Source organism: Erinaceus europaeus, chromosome 11, assembly GCF_950295315.1.
Source record: "Erinaceus europaeus chromosome 11, mEriEur2.1, whole genome shotgun sequence".
In the NCBI taxonomy this organism is placed as follows: Eukaryota; Metazoa; Chordata; class Mammalia; order Eulipotyphla; family Erinaceidae; genus Erinaceus; species Erinaceus europaeus.
The window spans coordinates 120,062,551-120,079,050 of NC_080172.1; the positions used below are offsets into that span (position 1 = coordinate 120,062,551).

The 16,500-nt window shown below is 52.0% G+C and overlaps 1 protein-coding gene across 9 annotated transcripts in view; it reads left to right on the forward strand.

Moving 5' to 3' along the window:
* Window positions 1–16,500, forward strand: part of ALPL (alkaline phosphatase, biomineralization associated) — a 73,998-nt gene that overhangs the window by 35,435 nt on the left and 22,063 nt on the right. For 3 of the 9 annotated variants that reach the window (XM_060202347.1, XM_060202342.1, XM_060202343.1), the window contains exon 2: window positions 15,145–15,312. In XM_060202347.1, coding sequence (XP_060058330.1) covers window positions 15,252–15,312 — 61 coding nt within the window. In that variant the 5' untranslated portion in view covers window positions 15,145–15,251. Of the gene's footprint in view, window positions 1–4,391; window positions 4,409–8,179; window positions 8,197–12,463; window positions 12,591–12,939; window positions 13,046–14,395; window positions 14,496–14,892; window positions 15,044–15,144; window positions 15,313–16,500 lie in introns of those variants that run through there. The other 6 variants (XM_016193074.2, XM_060202346.1, XM_060202341.1 and 3 more) reach the window with 6 other exon arrangements.

A 16,500-nucleotide genomic window follows, 5' to 3' on the forward strand; every position in this document is an offset into this window, starting at 1 on the left:
ATTTTTCTAGAATAGTCTGTTTGGACTGATACCACTGACTGGAATCGGACACGGTGTTCACAGTACGCCTTGAGAGGACAGCCTGTGCTTCTCAGACTCTGGGCTCCAAAGTTAGATGAATCTTTTTGAAAATACACAGAGAAGGGAGTTGGGCGCTAGCACAGCAGGACAAGCACAGGTGGCACAAAACACAAGGATCCCGGTTCCAACCCCCGGCTCCCCACCTGCAGGGGAGTCGCTTCACAGGCGGTGAAGCAGGTCTGCAGGTGTCTGTCTTTCTCTCTCCCTCTGTCTTCCCCTCCTCTCTCCATTTCTTTCTGTCCTATCCAACAACAGTAACAATGAAAATAATGACTACAACAATAAAACAACAAGAGCAACAAAAGGAAATAAATATTTTTAAAAATACAAAGAGAAGGCAAGGTACGAGACAGGCCTGCACCCCTCCCCACCCCAGCCCATGGGCCTCACAGCACATCAGCATCAGGACTGGCTCCCCACGGTCAGCCCAGGGTCAGCCCACGGTCTGTCCAGGGTCTGCCCAGGGTCAGCTCAGGGTCTGTCCAGGGTCAGCCCACGGTCTGTCCAGGGTCTGCCCAGGGTCAGCTCAGGGTCAGTCCACAGTCAGCTCAGGGTCTGTCCAGGGTCAGCCCACGGTCTGTCCAGGGTCTGCCCAGGGTCAGCTCAGGGTCAGTCCACAGTCAGCTCAGGGTCTGTCCAGGGTCAGTCCACAGTCAGCTCAGGGTCTGTCCAGGGTCAGCCCAGGGTCTGCCCAGGGTCTGTCCAGGGTCTGCCCAGGGTCAGCCCACGCTCTGTCCAGGGTCTGCCCAGGGTCAGCTCAGGGTCTGTCCAGGGTTAGCCCACGGTCTGTCCAGGGTCTGACCAGGGTCCACAGTCAGCTCAGGGTCTGTCCAGGGTCAGTCCACAGTCAGCTCAGGGTCTGTCCAGGGTCTGTCCAGGGTCTGCCCAGGGTCAGCCCAGGGTCAGCTCAGGGTCAGTCCACAGTCAGCTCAGGGTCTGTCCAGGGTCTGTCCAGGGTCAGCCCACAGTCTGTCCAAGGTCTGTCCAGGGTCTGTCCAGGGTCAGCCCACGGTCTGTCCAGGGTCTGTCCAGGGTCTGCCCAGGGTCAGCCCAGGGTCAGCTCAGGGTCAGCTCAGGGTCAGTCCACAGTCAGCTCAGGGTCTGTCCAGGGTCTGTCCAGGATCTGCCCAGGGTCTGTCCAGGGTCTGTCCAGGGTCAGCTCAGGGTCAGTCCACAGTCAGCTCAGGGTCAGATGCCGGCTGCTAGTGCAGCATGAACCCAGTGCAGGGGGGTGGGTGATGGTGCCTCAGAGGGGCCCGGCCCGGCCCTGCCACCCCCAGGCAGCTTCTAGAGCGGGCACATGAGCAGAACATGCCTCCTCGGGATGGAGGGAGCCCCTATGCCTACAGAGTGGCCATTCTCAAGCCCCTCTGCTTGGGCCTGCCAGTTAGCCCAGACCTCAGACATGGTGTCTTTGCTCCGTTACCCCCACCCTGCTGCCAGCTCCCCCACAGCTGAGCTTTGCCTGCTCAGTCCTCTGCCTGCAGGGCCGGTTTGTGGCCTCAAGACCATCCCTGCACCCCAGAGAGCCCTGGAATATCTCAGGCTTCAGTTCTGGTTCCGGTTCTGCTGTGTGGCTTGGGGAAGGGCAGATGCTCTGTCCATACCTGGACTCGGGCCGTGTGACCTGGGCAAGGGCAGACTCCCGTCCTCGCCTGCACGTGGGGCCGTGGGGCTGAGGTGAGGCGCATGGCTGAGCCAGGCCACAGAGGGGCCTGTACTTGATGAGGCCGAGAGTGGAGGCAAAGGCCTCTATGTCCAGTCCTGGCTGCTTCTCTGCCTCCCTTTCTCCCCCCCGCCCCGACCCGTAACGCTGCTCACTCCCTGCCTCTGCCTTGGCATGTTCAGGGCCTCCCAGTGGGAGCAGCGTCTCTGTTCACTCCAGCCCTCCTGTCCTTGAAGCCTGGCTTCCCTCCTCACCCCACCTGCTTGGACCTTACTGGGTGACCCTGGCTGTTCTTTCTCCTCCCAGAGGAAAAGGAAGCGTCAGACTGTCTGCTGGGCTGTTAGTTTCTCCTCGTGAACTTGCTTGTGTGAGAGAGAGGAAAATGGTGAGTGCACAGTCAGGTCCTCTGGAGACATAGAACTCACTCTTCTCTTCTCTTCTCTTCTCTTCTCTTCTCTTCTCTTCTCTTCTCTTCTCTTCTTTCCCTTTTTCTTTCTTTCTTTCTTTCTTTCTTTCTTTCTTCAGGGTTATCTGGGGCTCAGTGCAGCTACTATGAATCCACTGCTCCTGGCAGCCATTCCCCCCCCCCTTTTCTATTATATTTGACAGGACAGAGAGAACTTGAGAGGGGAGGGAAGATAGAGAGAGAGAAAGATGCCGGCAGGCCTGCTTCACTGCTCATGAAGCTTCTGCCTCTGCAGGTGGGTAGTGGGGGCTCGAACCTGGGTCCTTGCACATGGTAATATGTGCACACAATCAGGTATACCCTGCCTAGCCCCAGAAACATGGGACCGTTTGACTAGTAAGAGCTGGGACCACTCTTGGACAGTGTGGTTACTTTGCCCAGCTCTGAGCCAAGCGCCCGCAGCCCTGAAGGGAGCTTTGGTGTGTGGCTCACCCCCTCCCCACCCCAGCTTTCTTTGCCTCTCTGTCTCAATCTTGCTACCTGGGGAAAAAAAACAAAAAATTGTGATCTCTGCCCTTAGCTGTCCCCCATGCCCACCCCATGGAGAAGCACAGCAGGGAGGACAGCATTGCTTTTTTCTTTTTTTTTCCTCCAGAGCCGGGGTGCTACACATGTGTGATTTCATTGCTTCCAGACTGCTTTTGGAGAGAGAGAGAGAGAGAGAGAGAGAGAGAGAGAGGAGAGGGGGAGGGAGAGGGAGAAGGAGAGAGAGAGAGAGGAGAGGGGGAGGGGAGGGATAGAGGGAGGGAGAGGGAGAGGGACACCTCCATGTGATGTTGGGGCCTGAACCAGGGCCGTGTGCATGGAAGGGCACACACCTTACCCAGGGAGCTGCCCTGCCCTCCCTGAGCTTCCCCTTAGAGTCAGGAAGAGCAGACTGGCCCTCCAGGTGAGTGGGTAGCTGGCTGCCCAGCCATGTGGGTAGAGAAGGGCCTGTCTCAGCTCCGCCACTTGTCCACCTGCTGCCCATTTGTCCATCCTCCCCCGGCCCATGATCTGAGCGGCTGGTGGGTGCTCACTGAGCGCCTGCCCTGCGCTGCACTGTTGCAAGCTGTCTGTGTTAACGTGTATCCTCCTTCCGATAAGCCTAGTTTCCACTAGTCACCACTCTGCCGCGAGAAGCCTGAGCTACAGAAGGCGGATGGGACTGTTTTAGAGCTGCTCTTTCTGCTGACAAGCTGCCCCCCGCCCCCCTCCACCCACCGCCCAGCATTCCCGGCCTGCCCAGCTGAGCTCCATCTGGCAGGCTGCCCCCAGCAGCCCACCCCATCCCCATGCACTAGGCGCTCGCGCCCCGTGCGAGGAGGCAGCGGTCAAAGGTGCTGAGGCTCTGACCGCCCAGGTTTAGTGCTGCTGAGGCTCTGACTGCCCAGGTTTGGTGCTGCTGAGGCTCTGACCGCCCAGGTTTGGTGCTGCTGAGGCTCTGACCACCCAGGTTTGGTGCTGCTGAGGCTCTGACCGCCCAGGTTTGGTGCTGCTGGGGCTCTGGAGCTTGCTGGGCAGCAGTGACTCCTGTTGCAGCTGTGCTGGGGCTACAGGGTGGCCTGGTGAGGCGGAGGTGGAGGCAGAGGGAGGACTTGATGGCATGGACGACAGGGAACATTCCAACCAGGGAACACGATGTGCAGAGGTGTTAAGGCTGGACATGCCTGCGAGACAGCTGGTGTCTCATCTGAGCCCTGAAGATGTGATGGCCTGGGAGCAGGCGGGGTGCACAGAGCCCCTCAGGCTGGGTCCCCTCCCATCTGGCTGTGGGAGGTGCGCCATCAGCCTCTGGGGGCTGAGCCTGGCCCCTGGCCCCTGGTCCCTGGGGGGAGTTGCACCCCATCTGGCAGCCACATTCCTTCTCCTGCCCTCCACCCACCCGGGGGCTGCTCAGCGCAGCTGTAAATAACTTCCCTCCATGAATGGAGAAAGTCTGAAGCAGCCAGGCTTGCCAGACACCGTATTTGGCTGAGAGGGACTCCACGTCCCCTCTCTCTGATCCTGTAGCCGCTAGTCATTCATACTGTAGGAGTCCCCGCCTGCCACCCAGCCTGTCCCCAGGCCCCGGGAGCACAGGGAGGGTCCCTCTCTGCAGCCACAGCAACTTGAGAGAGCCGAGGTCCGGTTGTCAGCCAGAGGCCGCGGGCTTAGTCCAGGTCGGTCCTCCTTGTTCCTGAGCATCTGTGGGCACAGAGAGCTGGGGGAGCTGGGTAAGTCCTCTCCAGCCTCATTCCTCCCTCTGAGGCAATGAGGTCGCCTCCCTTAAGTCGATGTAATGCAGAACTTCCCAAACTAGTCTGCTCACAGAATGAAACTCCAGGTCCTGGCCTGGAAGATCCTTACTGGGTCGGTCTGGAGTGAGGGGGCTAGGAGTGCAGTTGGGGAGGTTGTGGTCTTTTAAAACTGAAGACTGCCCCACCATTACCCTAAGCCCCCCCCCAACACATACCTTTAAGGAAAAGCAGGGCATCATTCTACATGTGCTATGCCAGGGGTCGAACTTTTGACCTTACAAGTCCAGAGCTGACTCTGACCCAGTGCACTAGCTCCCAGTCACACCCTAACCCTCTTTCTCCCCCACTTCAATCTCATGTAATCCTTACAACATGCTAGTGATGGAGACAAGATGGAGGTTACTGAGCTCTAGGTGAATGCCATATCTACCTGCATTTTAAAATGTATTATTTACTACTTATTTTAATGAGAGAGAGAGACCAGAGTACTTTTTTATATTTATTTATTTTCCCTTTTTGTTGCCCTTTTTTAAATTTATTGTTGTTGTTATTGCTGTCATCATTGTTAGATAGGACAGAGAGAAACGGAGAGAGGAGGGGAAGACAGGGGGAGAGAAAGACAGAAACCTGCAGACCTGCTTCAGCGCCTGTGAAGTAACCCTCCTACAGGTGGGGAGCTGGGGGCTCAAACTGGAATCCTTAGGCCGGTCCTTGCACTTTGCGCCATGTGCGCTTAACCCACTGTGCTACCGCCCGACTCCCCAGATTACTTCTGAACTCTGATGGTGGTGCTGGGGACTGAACCTGTGACCTCAGAGCCTCAGGCATGAAAGTCTTTTGCAGAGCCCCTGTGCTGTCTTCCCAGCCCTGAGCCTGCATTATTAACTCCCCAGATGAGTATAAGAATACTTCCTCTGCTGCCGAAATACCCCCTGAAGTGCCTCCAGTCAATATTGCTGCCTAGGTAACAACTTGGGAATAGGACTTTTTCTATAATCAGACCAGGTGATGCTTGTGGTTTGATCCATTTGGGAAATTGGCCCAGACATTCCAGGACTGTGAGGTCTGAATGGGGGATCCCCAGAGAAAAACAACAGCCCCCTCAGTCCCCCCAGGCATGACTGGGAGAACAGGGTGACACACTCAGGGTCTCATGTCCATTTCCAAGGCTGGATGAGTGGCAGAGCTGCAGAGATGGTGGGCCAGAGAGTGTCCTGGGTAATTGGTGGAGGAGGCTGCATGATAGGGTGGTCCACGGGGTGGTCCCTGTGCAGACTGTGCACCTCCCTCCTGTGTGGCTCTGGGTCACTGTCTGCTCCAACACCCTCAGCTGGAGGCAGGGGTGACTGTTTCTGGCACCCAGGTTGGTTCATGTGTGACAGACTGCACACTGCAAGATGCTCTCCTGAGCCTGATGGAGAGGTAACAGGCTCAGAGGCTCAGGGCTGTCACTGAACATCACAGAGCAGCCCGGTGCTGGGCCAAGTCCCAGCTCAGCCATTGTGCCTTGGAGCTTGTGTCTGCTCCACTAAGTACCTAGTTCCCTAGAGGCCTGACACTCGGTGATCAGAACAGTCCTGAGGCTGGGGAGATAGCATCATGCTTATTCAAAAAGACATTTGTGCCTGGGGTTTGGAGGTCCCAGGTTCAGTCCTGAGCACCAGCATAAGCCAGAGCTGAGCAGGGCTCGGGAGACAAAACACCAAAAATACAGCACTCTCTCCTGAGTGCAGGTCCACCCCCTGGCTGGGGCCAGCACAGATGTGTAGCACAGTCCCGGGCTTACAAACTGCTGGGCTTCAACCAGGGTTTTCTTTCACCCTCCTTTCTTTCTTTCTTTAAAGATAGATTGTCCTTCCTCTTTATTTATTTTAATTTTTATTTGTTATTAGTAGTCTGTTACAAGATGGTAAGACCACAATATGGCTCCACGCCACACCTAACCACCGAAGTTCTGTGTCCCCACCCTCTTAGCTCCCAGAGATCACCACCGTACTTCTCACAAGTCTTACAGTTGGCTTGCTTCGTTTGGACTTTTTTTTGGCAAGTTTGTATAAATCAGATCTCTAGGTTCCACATATGAGTGAAACCATCTGGCAGTTGTCTTTCATCTCTTTGCTTATTTCACTAAGCATCACCACCTCCAGGTACATTAATCTGGTCCCAAAGGACACTATCATCTTTCTTGATGGCAGAGTAGTAGTCCATGGAATAAATATCCCGTAAATTCTTTATCCAGTCACCTGTGGGTGGGCATCTAGGCTGCGTCCACTCTCTGGCTGTTGTGAACAATGCAGCTGTGAACATGGGGGGGTCAGTGTCCCTTCTAATCCGTGTCTGAGTGTCCACTGGACAAAAGCCTGGGACCCAGATCAAGGGCAGACACAGAGCAGGTCCGTTTTCTACGCTAACCTCTCAGGAATCTCAGAGTCCAGAAGAGGGTGTGTCTGCCTCTCCCCTCACTACTTGTTACCTTAACTGTGTGCACAGGTGTACAGTAAGTGGCTAGAGACAAAGGAGTGAACAAAGTTGACTTAACAAACCTCAAGTGACAGACTGGGCTGGGGAGGGGAGCGTCATGGGCTGTCTCTCCCCTCCCCTCTTCCCCCAAGGCTAATCCCCAAAGATTAACCCGGAGGACAGAGCCAGGTCACTGGTCACTGATCAGGGCTCTGGAGAGGCCACCAGAGGCCAGTGTCACTACATGTGTCTGGGCCGGAGTGGTCCTCCTGTGGGTCCCCTTCATCCCAGGATGGCTCTCGTGTCCCCAACCCTGGACGTGGTCCTTACCACTGTCCTCAGCCTCCTCCTCCTGGCACTGGCCCTGAGTCTGCTCTGTTTGTGCACCTGCCGCCTGGCCAGGCCGCTCAGGTAGGAGACCAGCCCCCTGCGAGGGCTCGGAGGGTCCCACATGTACTTGATACTAGATTCACTTCCATCTCTTGTGGGGCCAAGGAAGGGTGGCTGCTAACCCCTCTCCCTCTTCGGGGTGGGGAGACTGGAGTGCAGGAGGGTGGAGTTGCCTGGACCACGGTGCTGGGTCCTGGGCACACGGCGTCCTCTGCTCACTTTCCTAAGTTGGGTTAGAAAGGCTGACATTTAGAGATCACCTATGCAAGCAGCACAGGGCTGAGTACGACGTGTGCTGAGAAATGGAGTGACTGGGGTCAGTGTTACTACCCCGGCATGCACCCTGGCTCTTAGGGACCTAGCCCAGGCTGGGCTTTCTGTCTGGCACCCAGGGCCCGTGTCCTCTGCCCTGAGATGCTGCATCTTCCCGTCCTCAGACTCAGCTCCTCTTCTCCCTCTCATTGCTGCTGCTGCTCCTCCTGCGGCCAGAGCCAGCCCAGGGCTTCAATGCACTTGCCATGAGTAAGCAGGGCACGTAGCCGGGAGCCTGGCAGAGAAGGGCTGGGGGGGTGAGGGGGCTGGCACACACCCGGAGGCTCCTTTCTAAGCTGGCAGAGTGCTGGCACCAGTGCCGGGCAGCCGGGCCCCCTGCAGCCCCAGACCGGGCCCCATGCAGCCTGTCACCCCAACTGCCTGGGAGCAGACTGGAGCCTCCAAGTGGAGGTGGGGCTGAGGGGAGCCAGCAGGGAAGACTGGCGTCCGGATGTTTTTGGTGCCCAGCCTCATCCTACTCCACTGAGGCAGTGGGAAAAGGCACCTGCTTCCAGGACAGGCCCATCCATGGCAGGACATCCAGCTTGGAAAGTATCCACAGAGCTGTTTCTTTGCGCATAGGGCTGGACATGCAAAGACAGGTAAGACGGTCTTTACCATCACAGAGTGTCCTCAGCAGAGAGAGAGACAAGATAAGCAAACAGGAATAAGCATGCGGGTTGGAGGAGACAGTACAGACTCTCCTGCCTGGGGCTCCAGAGTCCCAAGTTCAACCCACCACACCAGCATGAGCCAGAGCTGAGCAGGGATCTGGGGAAAAGTGCGTGTGTGTGTGTGTCTGTCAGGACACAGTGGGTGGAACTGTGGAGTAGCTGTGCTGAGTGAAATAAGAGCTGGTGAGAGACAGCTACTGGGTGGCTTCATCCATGTGGAGAGTCAAGCAAATAAACTCTAAGAAATGGTGAGCTGCCTCCAGACTTTGTGAAAACTATGGTGGGTATCCCAGGGAAGGGGCCCAGGAACATCTGTGGGTACAGTGACACACACACACTTAAAACAATACCCCCCAAATCTAATGATTTTGTAAACCACTGTGAACTCACTAATAATAAAATTATTATTTTCCCCTTATTTTAGTTAGCAGCCGAGGGTGGGAGGGCATAGCACTGGGGCTTCCTCCAATGCAGTGAGAGTCTGACCTGAACCCAGGCTCTGCACCTGACAAAGGAGTGCTCGGTCCAGGTGAGCTATTTTGCTAATCCACTGAAAACCACTTTATTATTTTTTAAACTTTAAAAAAAATTTATTTTATTTATTTTCCCTTTTGTTGCCCTTGTTGCTTGTTGTTGTTATTAATGTCGTTGTTGTTGGATAGGACAGAGAGAAATGGGGAGAGGAGGGGAAGACAGAGAGGGGGATTAGACGCAGGGAAGGTTGCTGCGCGAGGCGGCAGACGCTCTGAGGCAGCCCTGCCCTGTCCCCACTCACACACGGGCATAGATGACTCCACCCTGGGTCTGAATCAACAAGCAAGCAAGGGAGAAACAGGCAGAGGGTAGCCCTGGGTGAGCTGAAGGGCTTCCCAGTACTGCATGATGGTTCTTTTAAAGTGATTTTAGTAGGGAGTCGGGCAGTAGCGCAGCGGGTTTAAGCACAGGTGGTGCAAAGCGCAAGGACCAGTGTAAGGATCCAGGTTTGAGCCCCAGCTCCCCACCTGCAGGGGAGTCGCTTCACAGGCGGTGAAGCAGGTCTGCAGGTGTCTGTCTTTCTCTCCCCTTCCCTGCGTCTAATCACCGAAGTGAAAAGTGGGCAAGAGAGAGGGGCGGAAGAAGAAGGGCTTTATAGGGCAAAAACCGGGAGTGACAGGATTGGTTGGGAAGGGGACTGTGAGAATGTCGTATTAACTCTTGCAGGAACTGGCACTAGCCTGAGGGGGCATCTGCACAGCACATCTTTTATTTCTCAGTGCACAGTATAACCTGGCGAACTTGGCTCTTGTTTGATTTCTTCACTCTCCACCCCTGATTCTTGTTCCCCAGAGGTCCTCATGTTGCTGTGCCTGCCATCCTGGGCTTGTATGCACACTTGCGAGCTAAGCCGTGTTCTGTGTGTTGCCCGTTTGACACTTACGCGCGGGCTGGAGCGTTTTTGGTTTGTAAGCTCCACCCACGCAGCTGTTCTGATTTCTTGCTGAGACTGTTGCCACACACTTTGCTTCCACCAGACTCATTCATTCTTCTAGCCAGCTGCCCCCAAATCCTTGTAATCGCAAACCAGCACTATGAATGGATTTGCCAGAAGTTTCTGTGGTGTGATGGTTTCTGGAGGGCTTGGCATAAAGTCTTGATCAAGTCAAAGGAACTTTTTTTATTAGGGAGATAATTGGTTTATAACACATACAGTTGTTGGTCCATGTGTGAAATTTCTGTTTTCTGCAGAACACTCTCACCCACAGCCTAGGTCCTCCCCCACCATCAGCACCAGGACCTGAAAGTGCCCCCCCCCACCGGGGTTCTTGACTTTGGCGCAATATAGCAAACCCAGTCCAAGTTCTGCTTAGTGTTCCCCTTCTGTTCTTATTTCTCAACTTCTGAGTGAGATCATCCCATGTTCATCTTCTGTTTCTGGCTGATCACACTTCACATGTTTCCTTCAAGCTCCATCCAAGAGGAGCTGAAGAAGGTGAATTCACCACTTTTATTAGTAGAGTAGTATTCCATTGTGTATCTAGACCACAACTTTCGCAGCCACTCATCTTTTGTTGGACACCTGGGCTGATGTCAGGCTTTGACTATTGCAAACTGTGCTGCTATGAACACAGGTGCACACAGATCTTTTTGGACGGGTGTGTTTGGTTCCTTAGGATCTGTCTCCAGGAGGGGAACTGCAAGGGTATAAGGGCTATTGTCAAATACTTGTCTGTTCTTTTGCTTTTCTTTTTATTTACTTGTTTATTATTATTTTGCCTCCAGGGTTATTGCTGGGGCTCGGTGCCTGCACTACAAATCTACCGCTCCTAGAGTCCATTTGTTCCCTTTTGTTACCCTGGTTGTTTTACCATTGTTGTGGTTATTATTATTGTTGTTGTTGTTGGATAGGACAGAGAGAAATGGAGAGAGGAGGGGAAGGCAGAGGTGGAGAGAAAGACAGACACCTGCAGACCTGCTTCACCGCCTGTGAAGCGACTCCCTGCAGGTGGGGAGCCAGGAGCACGAACCGGGATGCTTACACAGGTCCCCGCACTTTGCGCCACGTGTGCTTAACCCGCTGCGCTACCGCCCCACTCCCTCTTTTGCTTTTCTTATTCTATCAAGGCTTTAAACGTCTCTGAGACGTTCAAGTTATTTCATGCCTGAGGCTCCTAGGTCCCAGATTCAATCCCCAGCACCACCATAAGCCAGAGCTGAGCAGTGCTCTGGTCTCTCTCTCCTCTCAAGGTCTTTCCCTCATTAAAATAAAAAAATATTTTTAAAAGTCAGTTATATTTCTATATATCAGCAGTGAACTATTTAAACTTACAATGTTACAGTATCTCACATCAATGATGACCACGAATACAAATTTAGCTAACATAAAGCCTACAAAGAACTAGATGCATGGAAAGACATTGCATTCATAACCAGACTGGGTCTTGCAAATATGCATGGCCTTTCCAGATTAGCTACAGATATGATAAAAGACCAGTCAAAACTACAGTGATGGAAACCAGAGTTTGGACTGGGGGGAGAGGCTTCTGTGATAGGAAAAAAAAATAGCAACACATGATAATTTTTTGGAGGAAGGGAAGTGGTAGAACCATTGTGTATTCTGATTGTGGCAGGAGTGATATAAATTTATATGTATTAATCTTTAGAACCTTCATTTCATAGTTGAGGAACAGAAGTAGCAGTCTTAGGACCATCAGCGGTAAACTTTGATTGGGCAAGTTTCTGCTGTGTTGTCTTGGGCAACTTAATGCTTTCACAACCTTGTTTTGTTTTTGTCTATAATGGAAACCTGAGGGCTGGTGACAGTGAGTAGATACTGTGCTGTGTTCTGTGTGCATGACCCAGGTTTGAGAGCAGCCCCCACCACACTAAAGGAGGCTTTGGTGCTGCAGCCTGCCTCTCTCTCTCTCTCTCTCTCTCTCTCTCTCTCTGCCTCTCTCTGCCTCTCTCTGCCTTTCTGCTTCTGTCTCTATCTAAAATGATGATGGTGATAGTAATGATGACAGGAATCTGTGCAAGTCCCCCTCTTCCACTAAAGAGGTCAGGAGTGAGACATTCCCACTGCTGTGTCAATGCCTGGCCTATGAACCCTCACAAAGTATTTATTCATCTTGTTGTAAATGGACAGAGTTTTGAGACCATTCTGAGCAGGGTTGATGTAAATACTCTTGTACGTGTGTTTTGGTGAACATGTGCACATTTTTGGTGGAAATGAATAGGTCAAAGGGCATGTGCACAGCACTCCACTCTGGAAGGTGCCGCCTGTCTTCAAAGTGGTTGTACCAGTCTATACTCCACCAACAGTGAACATTCTTCTCAGTTTTTGGACTTTAAATACAAGGGAAGGATTTTTTGTAAATTTTATTTATTTATTATTGGATAGAGACAGAGAGAAATTGAGAGGGTTAGGGGAGATAGCGAAAGAGACAGAGAGAGATGCCTGCAGCCCTGCTTCACCACTTGTGAAGCTTCCCCTGCAGGTGGGGACTAGGGACTTGAACCCGGGATCTTGTGCACTGAAATGTGTGCACTCAACCAGATGCACCCCACCCGGGCCCTAAAGGAAGGATTTACAAGGATGGCTTTCCCCTTGCCCCTTGCCTCTCACCCTTAGAATGCTTTCAACTGATGTAAATACTGACTCTGCCAAGCAGGGAACTACAGATAAACAAGTCAAAGTCCTTCCTCTCAGAAGCTCCCGGTGTGATGAGTAAGACAGGTCAGGAAAAGTCGCTTTCAGAATGAGGAGATACAGTGATTTAAGTGACATGAAGACGAGAGGCAATATATTTGGATAAATGGCCATCCTGGAAGCCTTCCTGGAAAAGGTGACCTCAGTTTTTAAATAATTTCTAATAATATCTCTATGTATATTTTATATCAGTTTAATAACTTTTTTCTGATACTAAGATTTACCTTTTTTAAAGTGGCATTTTCTTTTTTTAATTTTTTATTACCTTTATTTATTTATTGGATAGAGACAGCCAGAAATTGAGGAGGGGAGATATAGAGGGAGAGAGACAGAGAGACGCCTGCAGCCCTGCTTCACCACTCGTAAAGCTTTCCCCCTGCAGGTGGGGACCGGGGGCTGAACCTTGTGCCCTGTGATGTGTGTGCTCAACCAGGTGCGCCACCACCCGGCCCCAGGATTTACTTTTAAAGTATTTGAAATTTTAGGTTGAGTTAAAAAAAAAGAACTCATCTGAAATTCCAGTGCTCAGAGATAAGTGGCAGCTCTGTCTCTCCTCCACTGCCCCAGCACCTCCACAGGTTAGGAAGCCAGGTGAGTGCAGAAGGGAACGAATGAACGCCCTTGGGTGGGATGTCTGTTGAGCAGTGTGCTTTGCAGAGCAGACTGTCTGTGGTGGCCATGCTTCCGGTCACTGGAACACATTTCAGGCTTGCATCTAGACCCCTTTTTCTGGGGGTAGTGGTTTCTTTTTATTTCTATTTTTTACCATTATATGTAATTATTGAATGAAACAGAGGATTTGGTATGAGAGGGAGAGAGAGGGAGAAAGAGAAATACCTGTAGCATTGCCTCACCACTTTGGAAGCTCCTCCCCCCCTCCATGGGGACCAGGGGTTTGAACCCTTGGCATTGTGGCATGTGTGGTCTGAGTATGTCACTGAGTATGTCCGGCGCCTGGTGGTATGGCCCCTTAACTGTCACCGCCTCAGTGTAGAGTGTTGTGCGCCACTGCTGCTTCCCATTCTCACTGGAACCATCGCCTTATTCTGGTGCTGGTGGGATAATGGCCCCAGTGAGACGGCAGCTGAGCTACAGCGTCTCCAGGCGCATTTGTCACACACAGACAGAGGCTGGTGCCGCTCAGCTGCCAGCGGACTGCTCCAACGTTTCTCAACAAGAGTTGCCTTTTGATTCTAACAGTTGACCACAATTTAAAAATATTCTTATGCCATTTATACAAGCTCGTTTTAGGCAGTTTGGAAAATTAAGAAAATAAATAAACAAGAGAGGAAATAATCATTCAACTCTTACTCCTCAGAGAAAACCAGTTACTGTGTGTGTGTTTAAATGGTTTTGTTTGTTTGTTTTTTTACTATTATAAAAGTAGCATCTCAACACAGAGTAAAATTTGGGAAATGGGAAAGACTGGAAAGGCAGCTGAAACTGTCTGTGATGCGGCTGCCCAGAAATGTCACTCTTCCCAGACAATCTTTCCTTAGACGTCACTCCTGCCTTTCTTTTTTAATTTTTATTGCTGATTTCATAATGATGAACAAGACTGTAAGATCACAGGTGTACAATTCCACACAGTTCCCACCACCAGAGTTCTCTGTCCCATCCCCTCCATTGGAAGCGTCTTTATTCTTTATCCCTTGTTGGTATGCTTCTAAATTCTGCTTCTAAGACCCCTTGTGTTACATTGCTTGAGGCTGTGGTCTATTTACATCATCACTGTTTTGCCTGGGTCCCGCACTGCCTGCAGGGTATTGGTTTCATCCCCACTGGTTAGATGGAAGCTTTCTATGTTCTGTTCGCACTCTTTTTTTTTTTGCTCACCCCCTCTCCTAGTCATTTCCTTTCCCTTGTCACTTCCTGTGAAGAGATGCATAAAAGGCGATGTATCTGATTAATAAATGAGATACTGCTTCCCAGCTCAGCCATGAGTCCCTGGTCACGAAGCTAGTCCAGCAAATGGTGCCCTGAACAAGGCCTGGCAATCCCTCTGGGAGTCTGGACCCATATTCTTTATGGGGAGCAGCAGGTGGGAGTTCTGGCTTCTGTCATTGCTTCTCCACTGGACATGGGTGTTGGCAGGTGGGTCCACACCCCCAGCCTGTGTCTGTCTGTCCCTAGTGGGGCAGGGCTCTGGGGAGGGGAGGCTTCAGGACATTCCTGCCTTTCTTACATCTCTCTCTGTAGGTGACAAACTGGGAAAGAGATTGTCTTGTATAGAACTGTCTTGGAGGAGACCTAGGAGGAAGGGGAGGTTCTGTTTAGTGTAACCACTGAATTCTAGAGCACCGTTTCTTCATGTGGAGCCCACAGCCAGCAGCCAGAGCCAGCAGCCAGAGTCTCAGCCCTGGGGTTGGTTGGAAGTGAAGTGTGTGTGTGTTGGAGCAGGTGCTGGGGACCCTGCACTTAGAAGATGAGCTTGGGCGCCCTGCTTCAGGGGCCCGGAAATGAGACTTCACTTGAGAAGTGGGAAGGAACTACTTGGCAACGTGAAGCTCACTTACACAACCGTTTGTCATCAAGCCTCCTCAACGAATAGTCTCCAGATTTTGCATCCCTGTGCTTACTCCCGGCCTGGTCTGTGATAAGTGCACAATAACTATGTATCGAATGAAGCAGGGAGGGGACCCAGGAACTTTGGAACTGTGACCCACATGTACTTTCTTTTTAATTTTTAGGATTGGAACATCAGTTAACATTAATTAGCAGCTGCCAGCCCATCTCCTCCCATTCACGCCGGTCATACCTCTGGACTCCAGAGAGGAAGCAGGTCCTGGAACAAACCATGATCTCACCTTTCTTGGTGCTGGCCATTGGCACCTGTCTTACCCACTCCTTAGTACCAGGTAAGACAGGGCACAGGTAGAGGGTGGGGAAGCCTGGTGTTGGGGGGATGGCATCTGATTCAGAGTCAGAATCATCCAGAGTTCTTACTAGTCAGAAATATGTTCAGAGCAGGAAACTCCAGCTGTGTTGCTATTTTAAAAAATTTCATTAATTTACTTTTTATAGGGACGAAGAAGTCAAGAAGGAAGGAAGAGATAGGGAGAGAGAGAGGCACTTGCAGCACTGCTTCACCACTTGTGAAACTTCCCCTTGCGGGGGGGCAGGTAACCTGGCTCCTTGCACATGGTCATGTGTGCACTCAGCCAGGTGTGCCACCGCCTGGCCCCTTGACACTCTTCCCCCGCGCCTGTTCCATAGGGTTTCTGCTCCCTCTTTTCTGCTGATGTCCCTCCAGGTCTCGGGACACTGTACCTCCTGTTCATTTCTGTCTGTGTAACTTTCCCTGGTGGCGGTACATTTCCTTATGCTTTTAATACCTGCTTCGGAACTGGCCTTAGACAGGACTTGTTTGTTAGCTAGGCCTCATGGGAGTGTTTCTACAGTGCAGCACTGTGTCTGCTGCTTCAGGGAGATAGTTCTCGTGTTAATCCCTCAGTCTGCGGTTCCTACACTTGACTCTGACCCCTGCTTAGACCTGGCTCAGGTCTGGAGTCTACACTTCTCAAGACTGGCTTTGTGTCCCCACTCCTCCCATAGCTCTGAGGCGAGATGTGCCCACGAGGACATGTCCCCTCAGCCTGTGTCTGCTCTCTCTCTCTCGAGCTCTGCCTTTTTCAGACTATGTGCTTTGTTTTTCATTTCAGCGTTGAGTCAGAGACAGAGCCCTCGTCAGCTCAGTCTGTTCAGTGGCCAGAAATGCCCCCTTGCTCTCCTGAGCTGTGGCTTCTCTGCCTGCCCAGTGGAGAGGACAGTTCCTCCTAAGGCCCACTGTAGCAGTGGTGTGGGACAGACAGTGTCAGACAGACTTCAGCATTACTTCAGGAGAACATACACTCACACCAGGGTCACTGCTGAGGCCCATGCAACCACTACAAATCCACTGCTCCCGGCAGCCATTTTCTCATTTCCTCTCTTCCCTCTCCTTCACTTTATTTTGTTTTCTTTGATTTTATTAGGTAGGACAGAGAGAAACTGAGAGGGGGAGGAAGGCAGAGAGAATGAAAGATGGACACCTACAGACCTGCTTT